We start from the raw sequence: 17,040 nt of genomic DNA, 5'->3' as shown, positions 1-17,040 counted from the left end.
TCTCGTGGTGCTAAGGGAGTTTTTCCTTGACAGTGACTTGTTCATTGGGGGGATCTAGACCTGCTTACTGTAAAACTGCTTTGAACCAATATATGTTAGTAAAGGCTCTAGCATTACAACAGAAAAAACTGTTCGATTTTAAACCTATTGCTTTATTTTTGTAACTGGATTACACCTGTATAGTTTTTGCTTAAGTTGAATGAGTAATGACAACGTCTTACTGGGCAATATAACAAATCCCAGCTTTGGGTCACGTGCAGAAATACATTTACCCTTGCAGCTGTGCGTTAGAACCGGCAGCTACATGGCAGCACGGCCCTCGAGCCCAAGAGCCCTCGGCACGAGCGGGAGGGATGCGCGAGTACCCGGGGGGGGGACTCGCATCCGAACGTTTTCAACTGCAAGAAAACCCGACAGCGCGTTTTGAAATTTTCAATGAAAACAATCTAATCTGACTTAACTTAAAGTGACTTTGTAAAGTTACAGAACGCATTCAAATAGCTCATTATTAGATCCCAGATCTCAGCTGTCCCTGCACTGGGACAGAAACGTCAGTTCTATTTCCAGGAGACCGACATAACCGAGAACCGTCAGTGACTAACCACCAAACAGCCCAAACACAGCTCTCCAGTGTACTGGGCCTGCGCCGCCCCGAACCACGCCCCGAAGTCTGTTGCTTCACTGGACAAGGTAAAAGTTTACGAGAGCTTGGGGAAGGAAGGCATACGACTCTATCGCTTACATCCGTGTGGAGCAAGACTGCGTCGGATGTCCCGTGACGGGTTGATCGGAGGATTCAGCGATGTCTCTAGCGGATCAAAGCCAGCAATGGTTTCCTACGAGCGTGCAGGTAACGGCGCTCCAAGCGCGGGGCTTGAGGATCAAAGGCAAGAACGGCACCAACGACGCGTACGCCATCATGCAAGTGGCCAAAGACAAGTTCTCCACCTCGGTGGTGGAGAAGTGCGTGGCCCCGGTCTGGGAGGAGGAGGCCACCTTCGACCTGCCGCTGTTTCACGGCGACGCCAAGGAGCGCTCCACCCTGCACGTGTACGTCATGCACCGGGCTCTGGTGGGACCCGATAAAGTGCTCGGACAAGCGCTCATCAATCTACCGGAGCTCCACGAAAATAAGGCGCGGGACAAAACCGAGTAAGTGGCACCGGTTTTACTCTCGCAGGTTTGAACGGTGCCTTGATTCCCCGTAGCCAGAAGCTGCTTCTCGTTTTTCCATGTTGAGATGTGACACTAATCTTGGTTAATCTTGGTTATTGGACGCCGCGGCTCAGGTGCTGCTCGGGGTTTGGGCTCCTGGGCTTATCGGAACTGGCGGTGGGGCGGCTCTAGTGCTGACTGCTTTTCCGAGGTCCAATCAGTCATGTGTTTTATGCATCCTGAGCTGTTTAAACTTTGCTGTGAAGGTTGCCACCCAAAGCTTTCGGTCTGGGACACGTTATTCCATTAAAAATGCTTCTGGTACTTCTTGCTGCAACAGAACATGAATGATTAAGGAGAGTTGTGAGTTTTCCACTATGAAGACCTCTTTATTGTTTCATTTCTTATCATAATGATAAATGTAAACGTCTTGAAAGGCGTATTGCGGTTACGCTGTAGTGGGTCAGATGTTGAATAAGCACGTAAGCTCCTGAGGTGGATGGAGGGTGTGAAACACTCCTCTGTTTCTTGGAAATACTGAAGGAATTTGAGCAAAGGTTAGGCAGTGATTATTATTTCCCGACGTCGTATGCCACCACGTTCGCACTGGATCTGCTGAGCAGTGAGTTTTGGTGTGCTTAGCCAAGCACATCTACAGAGGCCTGTCGGTCTTGACTTGGAAGTCACATTTCAGATTGTAAGCTTCCTCTGCAGGGTAGTTACAGTAACTTGCGTGTCCACGTCCGTGCAGTAGGAAACGGGTTCTTACTGAAGACTGGATCTGTACGTGTAAGGAATATGTGACGCAGAAAAAAAAAACATATTGCTCCATCTTTGAGATGTGTGGGTGTGGATAGGTGCACCTCAGATGTTCTGGTCTTGATTTCACGTTTGTATTCCTGGTAGTAGTGTTTTTGCTAACTTCTAACAGCCAATGAGTCGTCCACCTCATTTAATCATGCACACATTCCTCCCTTTCATTCAGTTCATCCATGTCACCTGTGCATTCAAAATAACATGAAGGCAGTACCGCCTCGTTTAAGAGAAGCATACTGATTGAATTATTAGAATTATTTAATTATATTTTATTTAATATTTACCTTTTATTTCTTTGATCTGCTGATTAGTCACAGATGTTTTTCTTTCTCTGAACCCATTTTAGCAATAGCTGTGAGGGTTTAAATATACCATAGCCGAAGTGTTATTTAAAAGTTACTTGTCACAGAGAGCAGCTGAATGTCATGGGCTGTTATTCTGCATTTCCATCTTCATCTGGTTTAAATGCCTTTGGGATTTTGTTTTTGAATTGAATTATTTTTAATCAGTTTTAGATGTAAAGAATATATATTCTTACATTTCCATCAATACCTCATACACTTCACACTAACACACTTGTTTGCTGCTTGTACAACAGGACAGGAGATCATATTAATGAGTTTGGATCCGGCATTTAATTTGTAAGGATTTGTTTTGCTTTTGGAACTGATCTATGGATTCTTTTATACAGACAACATATTTGTATCCTGCCACTAGAACACATCACCTTATTGAATGAAAGTGTGCTATTCATTATAAAAATGCACTCCCAATACCAGCAAAAACAAAGATGGGGGAGTTTATGCTCAGGCATTCCACGGTCTGCCAAGTTTTGCAAGTTACCTAATCAGACAACCATTTCATCACACCCATACATCATCAAATTTTTGGCATTAGAACTCATAATGAGCTATGAAAAATGGAAAGCTAATTTAAGATATGTTGTTGAACAAACATGCTATTAGACATAATGATGGCACACACTCTGTGTCCTGTGGACATGCTGTGTCCGTGTCCTTCAGTAAGTACAGAATGTGAGCGAATATTCAGGACTTGTCTCTCAGACTCAAGTACTCTATGTACAAGTGTCTGGATATGTCGGTTTATCATGTACAAATGTACGTAGTGTGTGTGCATTCTCTGTGCTTCAAGTGTGTTTCATTGTTTCACCCTAAATGAATATTTAACAGCTTTTGCCCTATATGGAGAGACTCCTCATACGTATGTGTGAAGAGCAATGACCTCAGGTCTTCCACTGTGTGGGTAGTTGGATGCATGTCTGAGGTCTTTGAGAGAGTACAGGGGAAGATCAGCTGGGCTTGTTCTGCTTTGCCCAGGGATACCAGCAAAACAGAAGCGTCACTGACATATCGAGTAACTTTAGCGTCTTTTTTTTACTCTTGGTGTGAATTCCGTGAGGCTGGCTGGGGGGGCTGTGCTGTCTCATGCACCTCTGGGCCTTCAGTGCTGATTGTGTGTTAGATTTCACGGTGTCGGCGTTATTGCTTCCCCAGAACTGTGTAGCACAGCAAGGTCTGTGAGTTGGTGTCAGGCCAGGCCAGTCCACACTACATAAGGGTTTACTGTTGCTTAACTTCAACTTCTGCACAGTTAGCAGAACTTGTGCAGTGCAAAGACCTCAGACCTCCTAATACTAATAATACTGATGATAAAAAAAAATGATTATTATTTTGTACACTTCTAGAGTGTGTTATGGCAATTCCCAAAAATGTAGGGAAAGTGTGTACTGAAGGCCTTCACTCCTAACCCCACCCTCCCAAGATGGAAAGTGTGATGTGTCGGTCAGCGCATGGATCTTCTAGGCAGTTCACTAGAGGGTCAGCTGCTATAGCGCTGGGTGGATCTCCTACCCCATTCTGCCCGTGACCCTGAAACAGATCACACCTGCCATCTTGAAGGGCATTGCTGTTCTACAACCACACTCTGAAGTATTAAGGAGAGAGGTCGCTTTAAGAGAGAAGAAATGAGAATGAATCATTAAAGTTCTGAGATCCATCTGCAGCCTTTTCAGTACATGGGAAGTGGAACTGTTGAGAGTGAAGTTCAAATAATGGCCTGAGTCATGGCCTGAGTCCTCATCTTGGCGTCTGCCAACAGTGGGAGTGGAGCTGGAATAAGGCTGTGGATGGAGCTTACTTAAGGCTACATCATCCAATTGCACACCCGGAGAGCCAACCGCAGTTTTAGACCTGCAGTTTTAGACCTGCAGTTTTAGACCTGCAGTTTTAGACCTGCAGTTTTAGACCTGCAGTTTTAGACCTGCAGTTTTAGACCTGCAGTTTTAGACCTGCAGTTTTAGACCTGCAGTTTTAGACCTGCAGTTTTAGACCTGCAGTTCTAGACCTGCAGTTCTAGACGTGCCGTAGTTTTAGATGTATGTAACGTAATATCCAGATAGTGTTTAGTATGTCGCGGGAGCAGATGGAAGAATATTTATAAGCAACAATAATATATGATAGATATATGATAATGTCTGAAGGTAATTTTTGGGTTATCGTAATGTTTATGTCATGAAGGATGAATCTGACTAGCGTTAGTGTGTCTTGGTTCGTTAGTTCTGGCTACCTTTATGGCTACTTAGTAGCTACTTTGATTAAATTTGAAACAACTTAAAGGAAGGAAATTAGCACTTACTACGCTACTATTAATACTAAAAGTAGTAAGCAAGCTAAAGTAGCATTTCCCCATCATTATTAACCCATAAGAACCCAGACTATGTTCTGAATATTGATACAATTGAGCATATTAATATATGATACACATATATTTAGTCTGCTAAATGCCATAAATGTAAATGTAAATATGATCGGTCTGAAGGTCATTTTTGTGTTATCGTAATGTTTATGTCATGAAGGATGAATCTGGCTAGCGTTAGTGTGTCTTAGTTCGTTAGTTCTGGCTACCTTTATGACTACTTTGTAGCTACTTCGACTTTGAGAGAAATGCTATAGTCCTGCGAACGTAAATTTTTGCCGGGGGGGGGGGGGTGGTGGCGAACGTAAAATGGACAAAAATTTGTATTATATTGCGATCGATCGGTCGCCAGTGTTTGCGCCAGAGCGAACTGGTAACTCATTGAATCATAGATATGGATCAGAGGTAAATAAACTAGATTTTTTTTCGGCGTGAGAAATCGGATGTCTGGCGTGTGAGCGAAAAACCCCAAGTATCACATAATATTTGCTAGTTGCATGCCAATGAAGGTATACGAGTAAAATAAATCACTCCTAACATTCTGGAAACGTATGCTTACTCACTGAAAGCATCCTGACATTATGCAATTTTTGCTGATTTTTAATACAAAGTAGCCTATGCCAGTAATCCAGTAGTTTAATTAAAAATAAAATATCTTCAGGAGACAAGCTGTGTGTGTAAATGACAAAATTAATCAAAACTCCCTAAAAGAACAGGGAAAATGAGGCGTACTACTTCTATTTAAATACAAAATGTGGTGTACATTATCGTTTAAAACTTGTCAAATGTTATAGATTTGGCTAAAACAATTCAGAATCAATGGGCTTATTTAACAAATAAACAATGGATTATTACAATATACAAGCCCCTGAGCCTACGGCATGCATTGGAACTGCTGGTCTAGAACTGCGGTTGGCTGTCGTTAGCTACATTCCGAGCCGCTAGGTGGCGCATGGCTAAAACTACAGCACGTCTAGAACTGCAGGTCTAAAACTGCAGGTCTAGAACTGCAGTTGGCTCTCCGGCTGTGCAATTGGATGCATCTCACTTAAGGGGATGTGAATGCAGGAGGAGCTTGAATAATAAGTCTCCATGTGGGTGGAGCTTGAATGACACAGGAGCTTAGGAATGGTTGCTCCAGACTGGGAGAGGCAGAGTAGAATCAAACCACATTCTGAAGTATGATTGATGTTGGTCCATTAGCTAGCAGCTTTCACCAGTGTTGGCAGCTGAAGGTGTCCACCATCTCCCTTCTGTGTCAGGATCCCCCATCCACACATCCAGTACAGCGCCGAGAATAGTGCCAGAGCCATCCAAACATACATACAGTACATATCCTTTGCTTTGCCTTTTTTTTTCCTTTTAATTTTCTGAGAGCAACAGCTATAGACAGTTCTGTTTGTCAGAGAGATCTGAAAATGTCACTTGCATCAGCCGTGTGTGTATTGCACTTTAGCCAACGCCTTGGAAGTGATGAAATTTCCGCAGTGCTGGTGAGATCAGGCCCTACCCTTGCCTTCCTCTGCCGTGGCTTTGTGTGTGAGGTGTTGGGGCGCTGCCGTGTTGGGCTGTGGGTGTGAGATGTGGGGGCACTCCAGTGCAGTGGTTGGGTTGCACCTGAACACAGTCACACTGCGTATTTGTGTATTACCAAAATACCAGCCAACACGTGTTTAAAAGGAAAAAAGCACAGTGCCCAGTGACCACATGCAGATATTTAAATTTATTTTTTTTAGCATGACAGAGTAGGGATGTCACGATACCAGAAATTTATTAGTCGGCACTAATACCACTAAAATTCTACAATTTTCGATACCATGAAAAGTAAACCAACGAAATGAATGTATGTCAACAGAAATGCTCTTATTTTTCCAGCAAATGCTTTAACAGTTTATACAAAGAAGAAATTATGTACACGTAAATCCAAAAAATAGGTCAAAGAAAACCACAGTTGCTGTTCCCTCAGTCTGCTAATAGCATATTAATGTTATGAGTAGGGATACAGAGTAAACTCTGTTTATGTAGCTTAAATATGAACTTTTTACTACATCACTGGTTATGAACTACGGCAGCGTCAGCCTAAGCAAGCTAACGTTAGCTCTTTGTGAACGTTGCTTCCGATCTTGGCGAGATGCAGCTGTTGCAGTTCACAAACAATAACGGTAACATTTCAGGTTACGAACATTTTGACACAATTTGTTCACCTTGAACTCGGCTTGAGGTCTGTCCCTAAGGTGCCTAAGTAAATTTATGGTGTTTCCTCCTTTCGTGACATCTTTTCATACACCATTTGCATAATGGCTTTGCACTGTCCATTACTTGACCCTGGTCATCCGACTCAAACACAAAATATTTCTTCGTGCGCTATGGTGGGTCTGTGAAATCTTCAGTACCACAGGAAACATGAACTGTAACATTTTCAGAATTTTGGTATCGACTTGGTACCAAAGTATCGGTTCTTGTGACATCTCTATGATGGAGCCAGTTTACGGTCATGGAGGGATCGCGGTTCCCCCTCTCAGCCAGAGAACTCACTCGGGCAGGGACTCCTCTGATTCACCAGCATGGCATGTCAGGACATGCCATTGGCTCTTATAGAATGTCAGAATTGAGTGCTTGTTGGAACATCTCACTGCAGGCTGTGCGTGATATGTCATGTACTGAATCAAAATGCTCGACCCATACATACATACACACACACACACACACACACACACACACACACGTCTGCGTTGCTCTGGAGGTGTATGTCTACCTGTGTATATCAATGTTTGTGTCCAGTGCTGGTGATAGCTCTCCCAGTACGTGTTCTACCCACAGCTCTGCTGCTCTAACACCTGCAGTACTGTATTCTGTTATCACTGACAAATTTGTATTATCTTGAAATCATTATCTTGTTTTGTGGATTTAGTTTTAGATTTTGTGATCTACAGTTCCTTGTTTTGATTTAACCTTGATACAGTGAAGCTGAATATAAACATCTGTGTATTTTGGAGTTAATACAATTGGAGTTATTTGAAATGGCAGATTGCATGTTGGCACTTTTAAACCCAAAACACAAATCTGACTCATGGATAAACAGTGTGACCTTCCTCCTCCGCACGATCACTGCCAGCGTCTCACCCTGTCTGACCAGAAAGGAGCAGGAATGTCCTCCCTGAGGCACACAAACACACACTCCCATTCTCTCTCTCGCTCTCATATTTTACTATGAAGCTGATAATCCTGTTATTTTCTTGCAGGTGGTTTAAACTCTTGAACAAGACGGGCAAGGCGGATAAGGACAGGGGCGAGGTCCTGTTGGACATTCAGTTCATGAAGAACAACATGACCGCCAGCATGTTCGACCTGTCCAGCCAGGGCAAGCCGCGATCGCGCATGGGTAAGCTGAAGGACAAGCTCCGGGGCAAGAAGAAGGAGGGGCTGTCTGACTCCGCCTCCGCCATCGTGCCTGCCTCCCAGGGTATGATGGACAGCGAGGGGGAGGAGGAGGAGGCGCCGGCTGAGGTGGCTGCCCCTGCCAAAGCGAAGAAGAATGCGCTGAAGTCTCTGTTTGGGACGCACTCCAACCTGCAGCGCAACACATCCCAGTCCATGTCCACGCTGAGCAGCCTGCCCGAGCGAGACTCCACCCTCAGCTCCAGCGTGGGCTCCGGCCTCGACCTGGAGGCCCCTGAAGGTAAAACGCACACAAGCCTGACCAGGCGTCCTCTCTCCAGTACATGGAAATGTCACTTGAAAAATATCTTGTAACCTTTTTCTTTTATATAGGGAAGAAGAAGAAATTTAAGTTTCTAACGCACAAGCGCACCGGAAGTTCGGATGCGAATCCGACCCAGAGTGCTGCTGGTCACAATCCACCGGTCACCATATGCATAAACGGCAGCCACGTGTACAGCGAGGAGTCGGAACCCAGGAGTATTGCGGGCAGCTCTGGCCACGGGTCCACGGAGGACTTGCACAGGACGGGCTCTGGGGCTGGTGTGGATCCAAACCCCTTCACACACAGAAGGCAGGCAGAGGAGCAGAGAGAGAGGGAGGAGAAGGAGAGGTTGAGACGATCACAAGAAGAGAGGGACCAAATGGAGGAGGAGAGGAGGAGGAAAGTGGCAGAGGAGGAGGAGGAGAGAGAGAAGGAAGAGAGAAAGAGAAAGGAGGAAGAGCAGAAGAAAAAGATTGAGGAGGAGAAAGAGAGGATGAAGATGGAGAAAGAGAAGGAAGAAAAGAGGAGAAAAGTTGAGGAGGAGAAAGAGAAGATTAGGATAGAGAAAGAGAAGGAAGAAAAGAGGAGAAAGGTTGAGGAGGAGAAAGAGAAGATTAGGATAGAGAAAGAGAAGGAAGAAAAGAGGAGAAAGATTGAGGAGGAGAAAGAGAAGATCAGGATAGAGAGAGAGAAAGAAGAAAAGAGGAGAGAGATTGAGGAGGAGAAAGACAAGATCAGGATAGAGAAAGAGAAAGAACAGAGGAGAAAGGCTGAAGAGGAGGAGAAAGAAAGGAAAAGACTTGAACAAGAGGAGAGGAGGAAGATAGCTGAGGAGAAAATGAAGAGAGAGGAAGAGGAGAGGATGAAGTTGGAGGAAGAGGAGAGGAAAAGCGCTGAGGAGGAGAGAGAGCGAGCTAGACTGAGGGAAGAAGAGTATACAAGAGTGGAAAGGAAGAGAAAGGAGGATGAGGAAAGGATGAAGAAGGAGCAGGAGGAGGAACAAAACAGATTGGAAGCAGAAAGACTGAGGAAAGAAGAGCAAAGAAAGACTGAGATGGAGAGAAGACTAGCAGAGGAGAAAAAAGTGAAAGAGGTGGAAGAGAAAGAAAAACGAAGGAGAGAAGAAGAAAAAAGAGCAAGGGAGGAAGAAGAGAGGATGAAGGTGGAGAGAAAGAGAGAAGAGGAGGACAAGAGAATCCATGAAGAACATAGAAAAGCTAATGAGAGGCTGAGATTGGAAGAAGAAAGGATGCAGAAGGAGAGACAGGCGAGAGACGAGCAAAAGTTAGCAGAGCTCAAGAGACTGGAGGAAAGAGAGCGTGAGTGTAAAGAAGGTTCTGAGGCAGAGCAGGAGAGCAGACCTGTGCCACGGACCAGGACCGGGAACCTGGGTTCACGAGTAAGAGCAGGAGGCCCGCACGTGCAGAATCCCTTTGAGGCCATGACTTCCTCCACCAATCCGTTTGAAGACGATGACCCTTCCACCAATCCGTTTGAAGACGCACTCTCCCTGGAGGATTCCTCTGCCAATCTGTTTGAGGAACCTCCCACCACCTCTCAGCCTGGAGGACTTGTTCGCTCAGCTAGAGTCACTGCGGTCAAGCCAAGGTTGGTGCCTTTTTATTTTTATTATTTTTTAACTGTTTACCATCTGTGTTACATGGTGTTTGTGTTTACGTGTGGAGAAACTGCAGCATCTGTGATGTAAGAAGATGGAAGATTTGCTAGTCTAGAGGTCTCTGCGTACTTGTCGGCGGAGTCTACACTGGTGAGGGTTGCACGAATGCTCTTGTGAGTTTACGAGCTCGTATGCCTTCTGCGGGTTTGTTTTGCCCGTCACGTACACTTGACCAATCACGTGCTTCGTTCTGTAGTGTGCTCGTCTGTGGAGATTGCCGAGCTGACATGCACACGACACCATGCATCGGACGTCCACGTTTTACTGTTTGTTTTTCTCGCTTGCTTGGCAACATCACATTGCTTGGCAAAGCCAGACGGCTGTCGTCTTCGCAAGAAACATAGTGGTGTGAGCAGTGGGGGAAAGACAAGAGGAGGAGGTATGGGTGGGGGGTGGAGAGGGAGATGGGTGGATGCAGGGTATATATGGAGCACGTGAGCTATATAGGATGGACATATGAATTCTTATGAATGTGGCCAGTTTCCTATGTAGACTTTATATAGAGCAGAGATAACTCGAGTAAACATCAAATTCTTGTTTAATACTTGGTAAATGTGAGTAACTGTAAATGAGTGTTTTACTCAAAACATTTGAAGTGAGGTCAGTGTGCCGGGTGACGTCCTGTGTAAGTTGGATCTGTATTAGCGTACCTGCTAATAAAGGTTGTCTTGCTCTGCATGATTATTATAACTGACTAACTTCCCTGTCCAAACCTTTTTCTAACCGGTCACACACCACCTCACTGCTAGTGAGACTTGACTGCGTGCTTTGCAGCCACTGCTGTCTGCTTTAGAGGGTGAATTATCTGGCCAGCAGCCAAAACTAGGGTGGCCTTGAGGATAACATGTCTAGGCAGGGATCCAAACTATAGTCAAAATAATATTTGTAAAATCAACCTTGAGTTTCCTTGAATGCATAAAATGTGAAATGTAATCCTGCCTTGCCTTGCTTTGAAATCGACCCCTATAATGAAATTTGATGATGTCCAAGATAGCTAAATAATTTATGGGGAAAACAAAGTTGGGTTGTCAAGATTGGGGGGTAATGAATTATTACCTCCGTCATCTCTGTATGCTGTGCTGGAGGATCTTCCTGAGTTGTGTTCAATGTTTAAACACTGACTCGAGCATCTCTGTCAGCCTGGGCACCGTATCTGTGTGGTTTGAGTAAACTTACTATTGGAGAGGTGATGTCATAGAATCCGTGCGATGTCATAGAATCCGTGCGATGTCATAGAATCCGTGCGATGTCATGGAATCCGTTCTGCTGTGGTGTAGAACACTAGCCTGCACTGTGCTGGTCGATAACGGCATCCTATGAAGATATTTTGCACCTTTTGTGAAATATTCAGTAGGCTGTAGTCGGTGTGTGCCTGTAAGGCAGGGGTGAGTGTGTGTCTCTGTATACCAAGCTATTCCTGTACTCCATTAAAGTTATTCATTAAAGTTGGAAGCTTGTGTAATGAATCAAACCTGTAGTTGCAAGCATATAGTCTTACTAAGGGTTGTGGGAGTTGATTTGTACAAATAGTGATTTTTTTTTTTCCTTAGCTTAATTTGTTAAATTGGGCATCGAGTATGCTCCACCCATTTTTGCGGTTATCTGGCATCCAGTGTGATTTTACAATGCTAACTATAAGCCAATGAAATTTAAAAAGCTGATCTTAATGTAACTAACTAAGCAAATAAAATGTCTAATCACAATAAAAGAACTATCCCCTGTCATGGTCTGTTTTTTTTTTATATACACTGCTTTCTTTGGCAAGGTCTTACTGCTGTTTCGAGCCTGCTAACCTCTGTCAGCCATGCCCCACCCCCCTGCCAAACACACACACTGCTGTTGCGTGTGATATTTCCTGGGATGTATGGCAGAAGTCTGCCCACAGGAAGTGGAGGAAATCTCTGCTTGTACTAAAAAGCTGATCGGGCTGTTTTAATTGGCTGACTCATGTTGATGGTCAGGAAATCTTCCTCAACAGATAACCACTTCAGGAAAGAGGGTAGGACATGTGTGAGGAAGATCTGAGCTAGTTTGTTAAGCATTTCATCTGAATATAAGTTTGAAGTTCTGTTAATTAAAGTGAGACAGGTCCTTGGTGTTCCCTGTGTAAACACTGGGTTCTCTGAGTTCAGTAAGTGAATTGTTCAGCAGAAACCACCCAAGTTCTCCACATTTTCGCTCAGTTCCACCTCCCAGCACACGTGAAGTAATGCAGACCTTATGACTCGGGTGGGTTCAGGTGTGCTTGGTCCTGGAATTGAACAGATCTGTGGACTGCATTGGCAATTTCTTCTTCACGCTGTGCACAGGCCCAGTCATGTTTGAGCACATCGCAGAACAGCACTGGCCTGCTGCTGTGACTTTACCTTCAGGACTGGAATGTGTAAAGTCTGTCCAGCTAAAGCTCTCGCTTGTCTTTATCTTCATCCTTTTCTCTCAGCACCTCAGTCTCTGGATTAGTTTCCCAGATGTCTGTGGCACACACCAACCCATTCTTGGATGACTACAGTTCAGGGAACCCCAGCTGTGCTGATGGGGGCACTGGAAGAACACCACCTAAGAAAGGACCTGCACCGTTGCCCCCACAGAACCAGACAAGGGAGCCGACACCAGCTGCTCCTCCCAGAGCTTTCTCTAGCACACTACTGGAGGAAACCAAGCCTCACTCCTCCTGCAAGGAAGTGTCAAAGTGCCAAGCACCTTTGCCACCAGACAGGAAGAAGAATACCAGAGAAGAGGTAGCAGAAGATTCCATGGTTGATTGTGCCATAGCACTCAGTGACATGAAGGAGAAACATCAACCAGTAGAGGTGGCATCTGTCTCTGAAGATGAACGGAAGCCTTGCCCCATGACGACCCAACAAGGACAAGACATCATAAAAATTGACCATAACGGCTATCAAGGCAAGAAGCAAACCACCTACATCCAGGTATCTGCAGATCATAACATCTCAATAAGTGGCCAGAGTCCGGTAAGTAAGATCCAAGCTAACGCTGAACCCTTCAGCTGTGTTGGACCAGGAGCTACCAAACACAACAAGGGACCAGCACCTGCAAGGCCGTCTGCTGCATATGCACTAAACAGGAAGTCTGGGTCAGAAGATGAACAGTCATACCACAGTGCAAGCCAAACAATGGACACGCTCCACCATGAAAAACAAACAAGTGCTTCTTTAAACTTTGATTGCAATGAAAGCTCTGCAAACCAGAAGCTGCTGGGAGCTGAAAGTTTCACCGGTGCCAACAGCACCAATGCCAAGTTTGTACTGCATGCTGGTGATGTATCCAGCAATGTCTGTGCCATTGAGGGTGTACGGAGTGATCTTGGTAATCATCTCTCTGAAATCAAAGGTGAAGAACAACATCTGGAGGAGATGGCAGCACCGGACGCTTTTAGTGCTCCTTCACACGTAGAGCAACGTTTGCATCCGGAATCTGGTGTCCATGAAACCGACCGGCCTCCAGACATGGAGAGTATCTCCTCTGAGAGGGATGCATTAACAGGGGCCTTTAAAAAGAAATCTCGGGCCCCTGTGCCTCCCGTTAAACCAAAAAGAGTCGGAGACCCAGGTTTATTAAGCCAGCAGTCGGCTCTTCCTGTGACTCTAAATGCGGATGACCACAGCAGTGGCCTTGGCAGCTTCAGCAGTAAAACGTGCCAAGATGATGCACCGGACCCCAGAGTTGGGGCGCAATCGTCCGCTCCAGCTCCCCCTACCTCCACAGGCTCCCCGCTGCCTGCTGACATGTCACCGGTGGTGAAGACGGGTGTTGCCTTGTCAGCAGGTGGGCGCTCTAGCTCGGTGCCCAGGCCTGTGCCCTGGGCCAGGGTGGTGTCCGCCGATGGTCAGGTGGAGCGCGGCCCGTGCGGTGCAGGTGGAGGGGGTGCAGGGACCGCTGCGGCCTCAGGCATCAGGTGAGAACCCTCCATAGGTAGGACATAGCACACCTGTGATATTGATGATCGTAAATACAGATTAAGGTACAGTAATGGAAAAAGGCATTTTAAATGTGATTATCTATTGATGTGTTGTAAATTGGGGGCAGTTTTACTCTGCTGCTCAGGAAATTGCACTCCATGAACAGCAGAAAATGAGCAGCAGTGCCGTCCTGATCTTTAATGGTTGAGTTGTAACACCAGTGGGATCCATGCCTGTTTCTGGATGCCACTTAAGCCTGCAGTAGTGCTAAAAATAAGCTAAGTAGACAGTGAAACTATAGTAGATTTAAAATAAAATGTGCTTCATAATGGCACTAATAAAGCCACAATGCATGTATTACTTCACTATTTTGTGATTAGCTTTTTCTGAGACAGATTAAACCAATTGCCAGATTTAAAAATTCTATTGGTCCCTGTGCAGAATTTAGCATCGAGGTTGCCTTATCTAGCTAGGTTGCTGAAAACAACCGAAAGCTGAAATCAACAGGAGAAAATGAAGAAACAGCTTCTGAAGTTCTAAATCATTGTGTCTATTCCATTGACACTGTGAATATGCAGTCTCTGATGTTCACAAGTGACTATGGTAGTGGACAGCATAAACAGGCTCCTCTAAAAAGAAATCTTAACCTCAAAATTAAATAAAAATATATTTGTTCAAGTTCAGTATTACTAATGGACATCCAAGGAGATTATTCTTTAGGAAGGGGAGAAAGGGACGTTTTCATCAGCGTTCAAACCCCCGTTCAAACTCTTACACACACAGGTCATTCAGTGGTGGACAGCTTCACTGTTGAAATGACCTGCAAGTCAAATGACCAGTTCATGGTGTGTTCTGCCTGTAGCCAAAGGGTGGAGGTACTGATGGATGTCTCTGCTGAAGACTGCATCACATTCTCACTGTTCTTCAGAACCTCTCCACATCTGCACCGTTGGTTCTTTTATAATCTCTCCACACTTTCACTGTTCACTTTAACACCTCCCCTTGTAGCACCACACAGTGAATATAAATGATGTGGCTCACCAGTGTCACGTGTCTTCTGGCTCCTGTCCCACCCTCGTCCTGCAGCTGTGTCCCAGTCCCTGCTGCACTAACACCACTTTGTTTTATCTACAGGCCTCATGCCGTAAAACCACTGAATGCTGCTGACCGACAGACAGACCGCCGAGAAGCGCCCGAGCTCCAAGCCACAGGAAGTGCAGTCCTCTCACAGCCTAAAAAGGTTCACTTCCTGTCCTTTAATTTCTAAGATGCAATATAGATTCCCCCTCCCCCCTTTTTATGGGGTTCATGTTATATGACACATAAACATGTAGCATTATCGCTTCTGGGTGCGTTGTGAAAATAAATGCTTGCTGAATTTAATTCCCCCCACAATCTGTGCCCACACTCCGTGCCAATAAAACGGTGCTGCTGTGCATTCCAGGGCTTCCCATTTAATCAGCCTCCATTCATTTTCCACCCCTACATGCTGCCATGCACTGCCAAAGCAAGCAGCCCTGTGTGTGTGTGTGTGTGTGTGTGTGTGTGTGTGTGTGTGTGTGTGTGTGTGTGTGTGTGTGTGTGTGTGTGTGCGCGCTGCCCCCCCGCCCCAATAACTTCAGTTGTGCAGATCTGAGGCTTGTGAGCACACTGGCATGGAGGTTCTGCCCGTCTGCGGTGGGTTGTGTTGCACACTGACGCTCTGCTGTGTGTGACAGGTGTCGGAGGCATTGGGGCCGTATGCTCAGCTGACACACGGCGAGCTGGCGGCCATAGTGGCGTCTCAGCAGGAACAGCTCTCTCGGCGTGACGCTCGGATCCAGGAGCTCGAGCAGTACATCGACAACCTCCTGGTGCGCGTCATGGAGGAGAAGCCCAGCATCCTGATGGCCATGGCTTCACACAAGAAAGTTGTATGAAACAGGCCGGTGTGTGGACGCCATCACAGGCTCTGGATGCTGTGCTTACCAAAAAATGTCCCAGTTCAAAGGTCATTGTGAGATTGGGGGGGGGGGGGGGGGGGGGGGTCACTGTGAACACTGTCTTGAAGTTATGTTGATCTAAACGCCATGGTGAGGGTAGATTAATCTATCACATCACTTGGAATGGTAGAATTGTAGGTTTTCACTACAGTGTAAAGTCTTCAGCTTCAAAATGCTATTACTGAGCTGAATGGCAAATGGAGGGTTTATTACGCTTCAAGCACGCACTTCTGCTTTTTACAGGTCTGGCTGGTCTCCACAGACCTCTGAACTTAATACCCAGCATGAGACTGAATGTGCCCTGATCTGATTGGTCAGGAGATGCGTTATCATACTTGTTTCTCTTGTCTTTACAGTTCCCATCATCAAAGTTCTGTTTTATTTCTTTGTTGTTTGATCTACAGTTCCTCTTTTATTAAATGGGAAAAGGCAGAAAAAACAAAAGGCCCAAAAATATTCCTTGTGTGGTGTATCGTGTAATACCTGTAATACCTGCTGTAGTAGTACTGTACTGTGTCCTTGTGTTACAAATACAAAGCTTCAAGAACACTATAATACCGATGCTATTGTTCCATACAAATGATGCACTTTAATCGGTGAAACTTTTTTGTTTTTGAAACCAATCTGTAAATATTTGCTTTTTTCATCTCTTCTTGATCTGTAATTTTCAAATAAAGACGATCACAGCTGTTTGCAACTTCCAGAGTCAGCCTGTTCAATGGTTGGGCGGCATGTCTTGGGGGTTGGCATATTTGTCGCTCAGCACTAGGATTAAGTTTCCATGTCTGTGTGGATTTTCTTCCATTATCCAAAAACCTGTGCGTCCAGTGATGAGTGGTGCTCTGTCCTGGTCTTAACCTATTCCCTGCACCCAGTCGGGCTGATGGAGGATAGCCTGTTGGCTGATGCTTCTCGTGTGTGTGTGTGTGTGTGGGTATTTTTGTGTGTGTGGTGTATATGTGTGTGTGTTTGTGATTAAATTGGAAAAGGAGAGTTCTGTCTGCAAAGTGTACATAGGTTTCAGAAAGGTGCTATAAAAAATGTTGCTATACATCTTTATTATTAGATTTA

At 45.3% G+C, this 17,040-nt stretch overlaps 1 protein-coding gene across 2 annotated transcripts; it reads left to right on the top strand.

Moving 5' to 3' along the window:
• Positions 1 to 432: 432 nt before the first annotated feature.
• rab11fip1b (RAB11 family interacting protein 1 (class I) b) lies at positions 433 to 16,006 on the top strand. 2 transcript variants are annotated; one of them, XM_077019876.1, is made up of 6 exons: positions 433 to 1,152; positions 7,929 to 8,365; positions 8,458 to 9,997; positions 12,508 to 13,983; positions 15,122 to 15,227; positions 15,706 to 16,006. In XM_077019876.1, exons 1-6 carry the CDS (start codon positions 803 to 805, stop codon positions 15,904 to 15,906), a joined length of 4,110 nt encoding a protein of 1,369 aa, XP_076875991.1. In that variant the 5' UTR covers positions 433 to 802; the 3' UTR covers positions 15,907 to 16,006. The 2 variants fall into 2 exon arrangements, with proteins under 2 accessions (XP_076875991.1, XP_076875992.1); XM_077019877.1 differs by lacking the exon at positions 12,508 to 13,983 and having other exon boundaries at positions 450 to 1,152.
• Positions 16,007 to 17,040: the final 1,034 nt, after the last annotated feature.

This window comes from Brachyhypopomus gauderio, chromosome 10 (assembly GCF_052324685.1).
Source record: "Brachyhypopomus gauderio isolate BG-103 chromosome 10, BGAUD_0.2, whole genome shotgun sequence".
In the NCBI taxonomy this organism is placed as follows: domain Eukaryota; kingdom Metazoa; phylum Chordata; class Actinopteri; order Gymnotiformes; family Hypopomidae; genus Brachyhypopomus; species Brachyhypopomus gauderio.
This window is presented reverse-complemented; position numbering and strand designations above follow the sequence as displayed.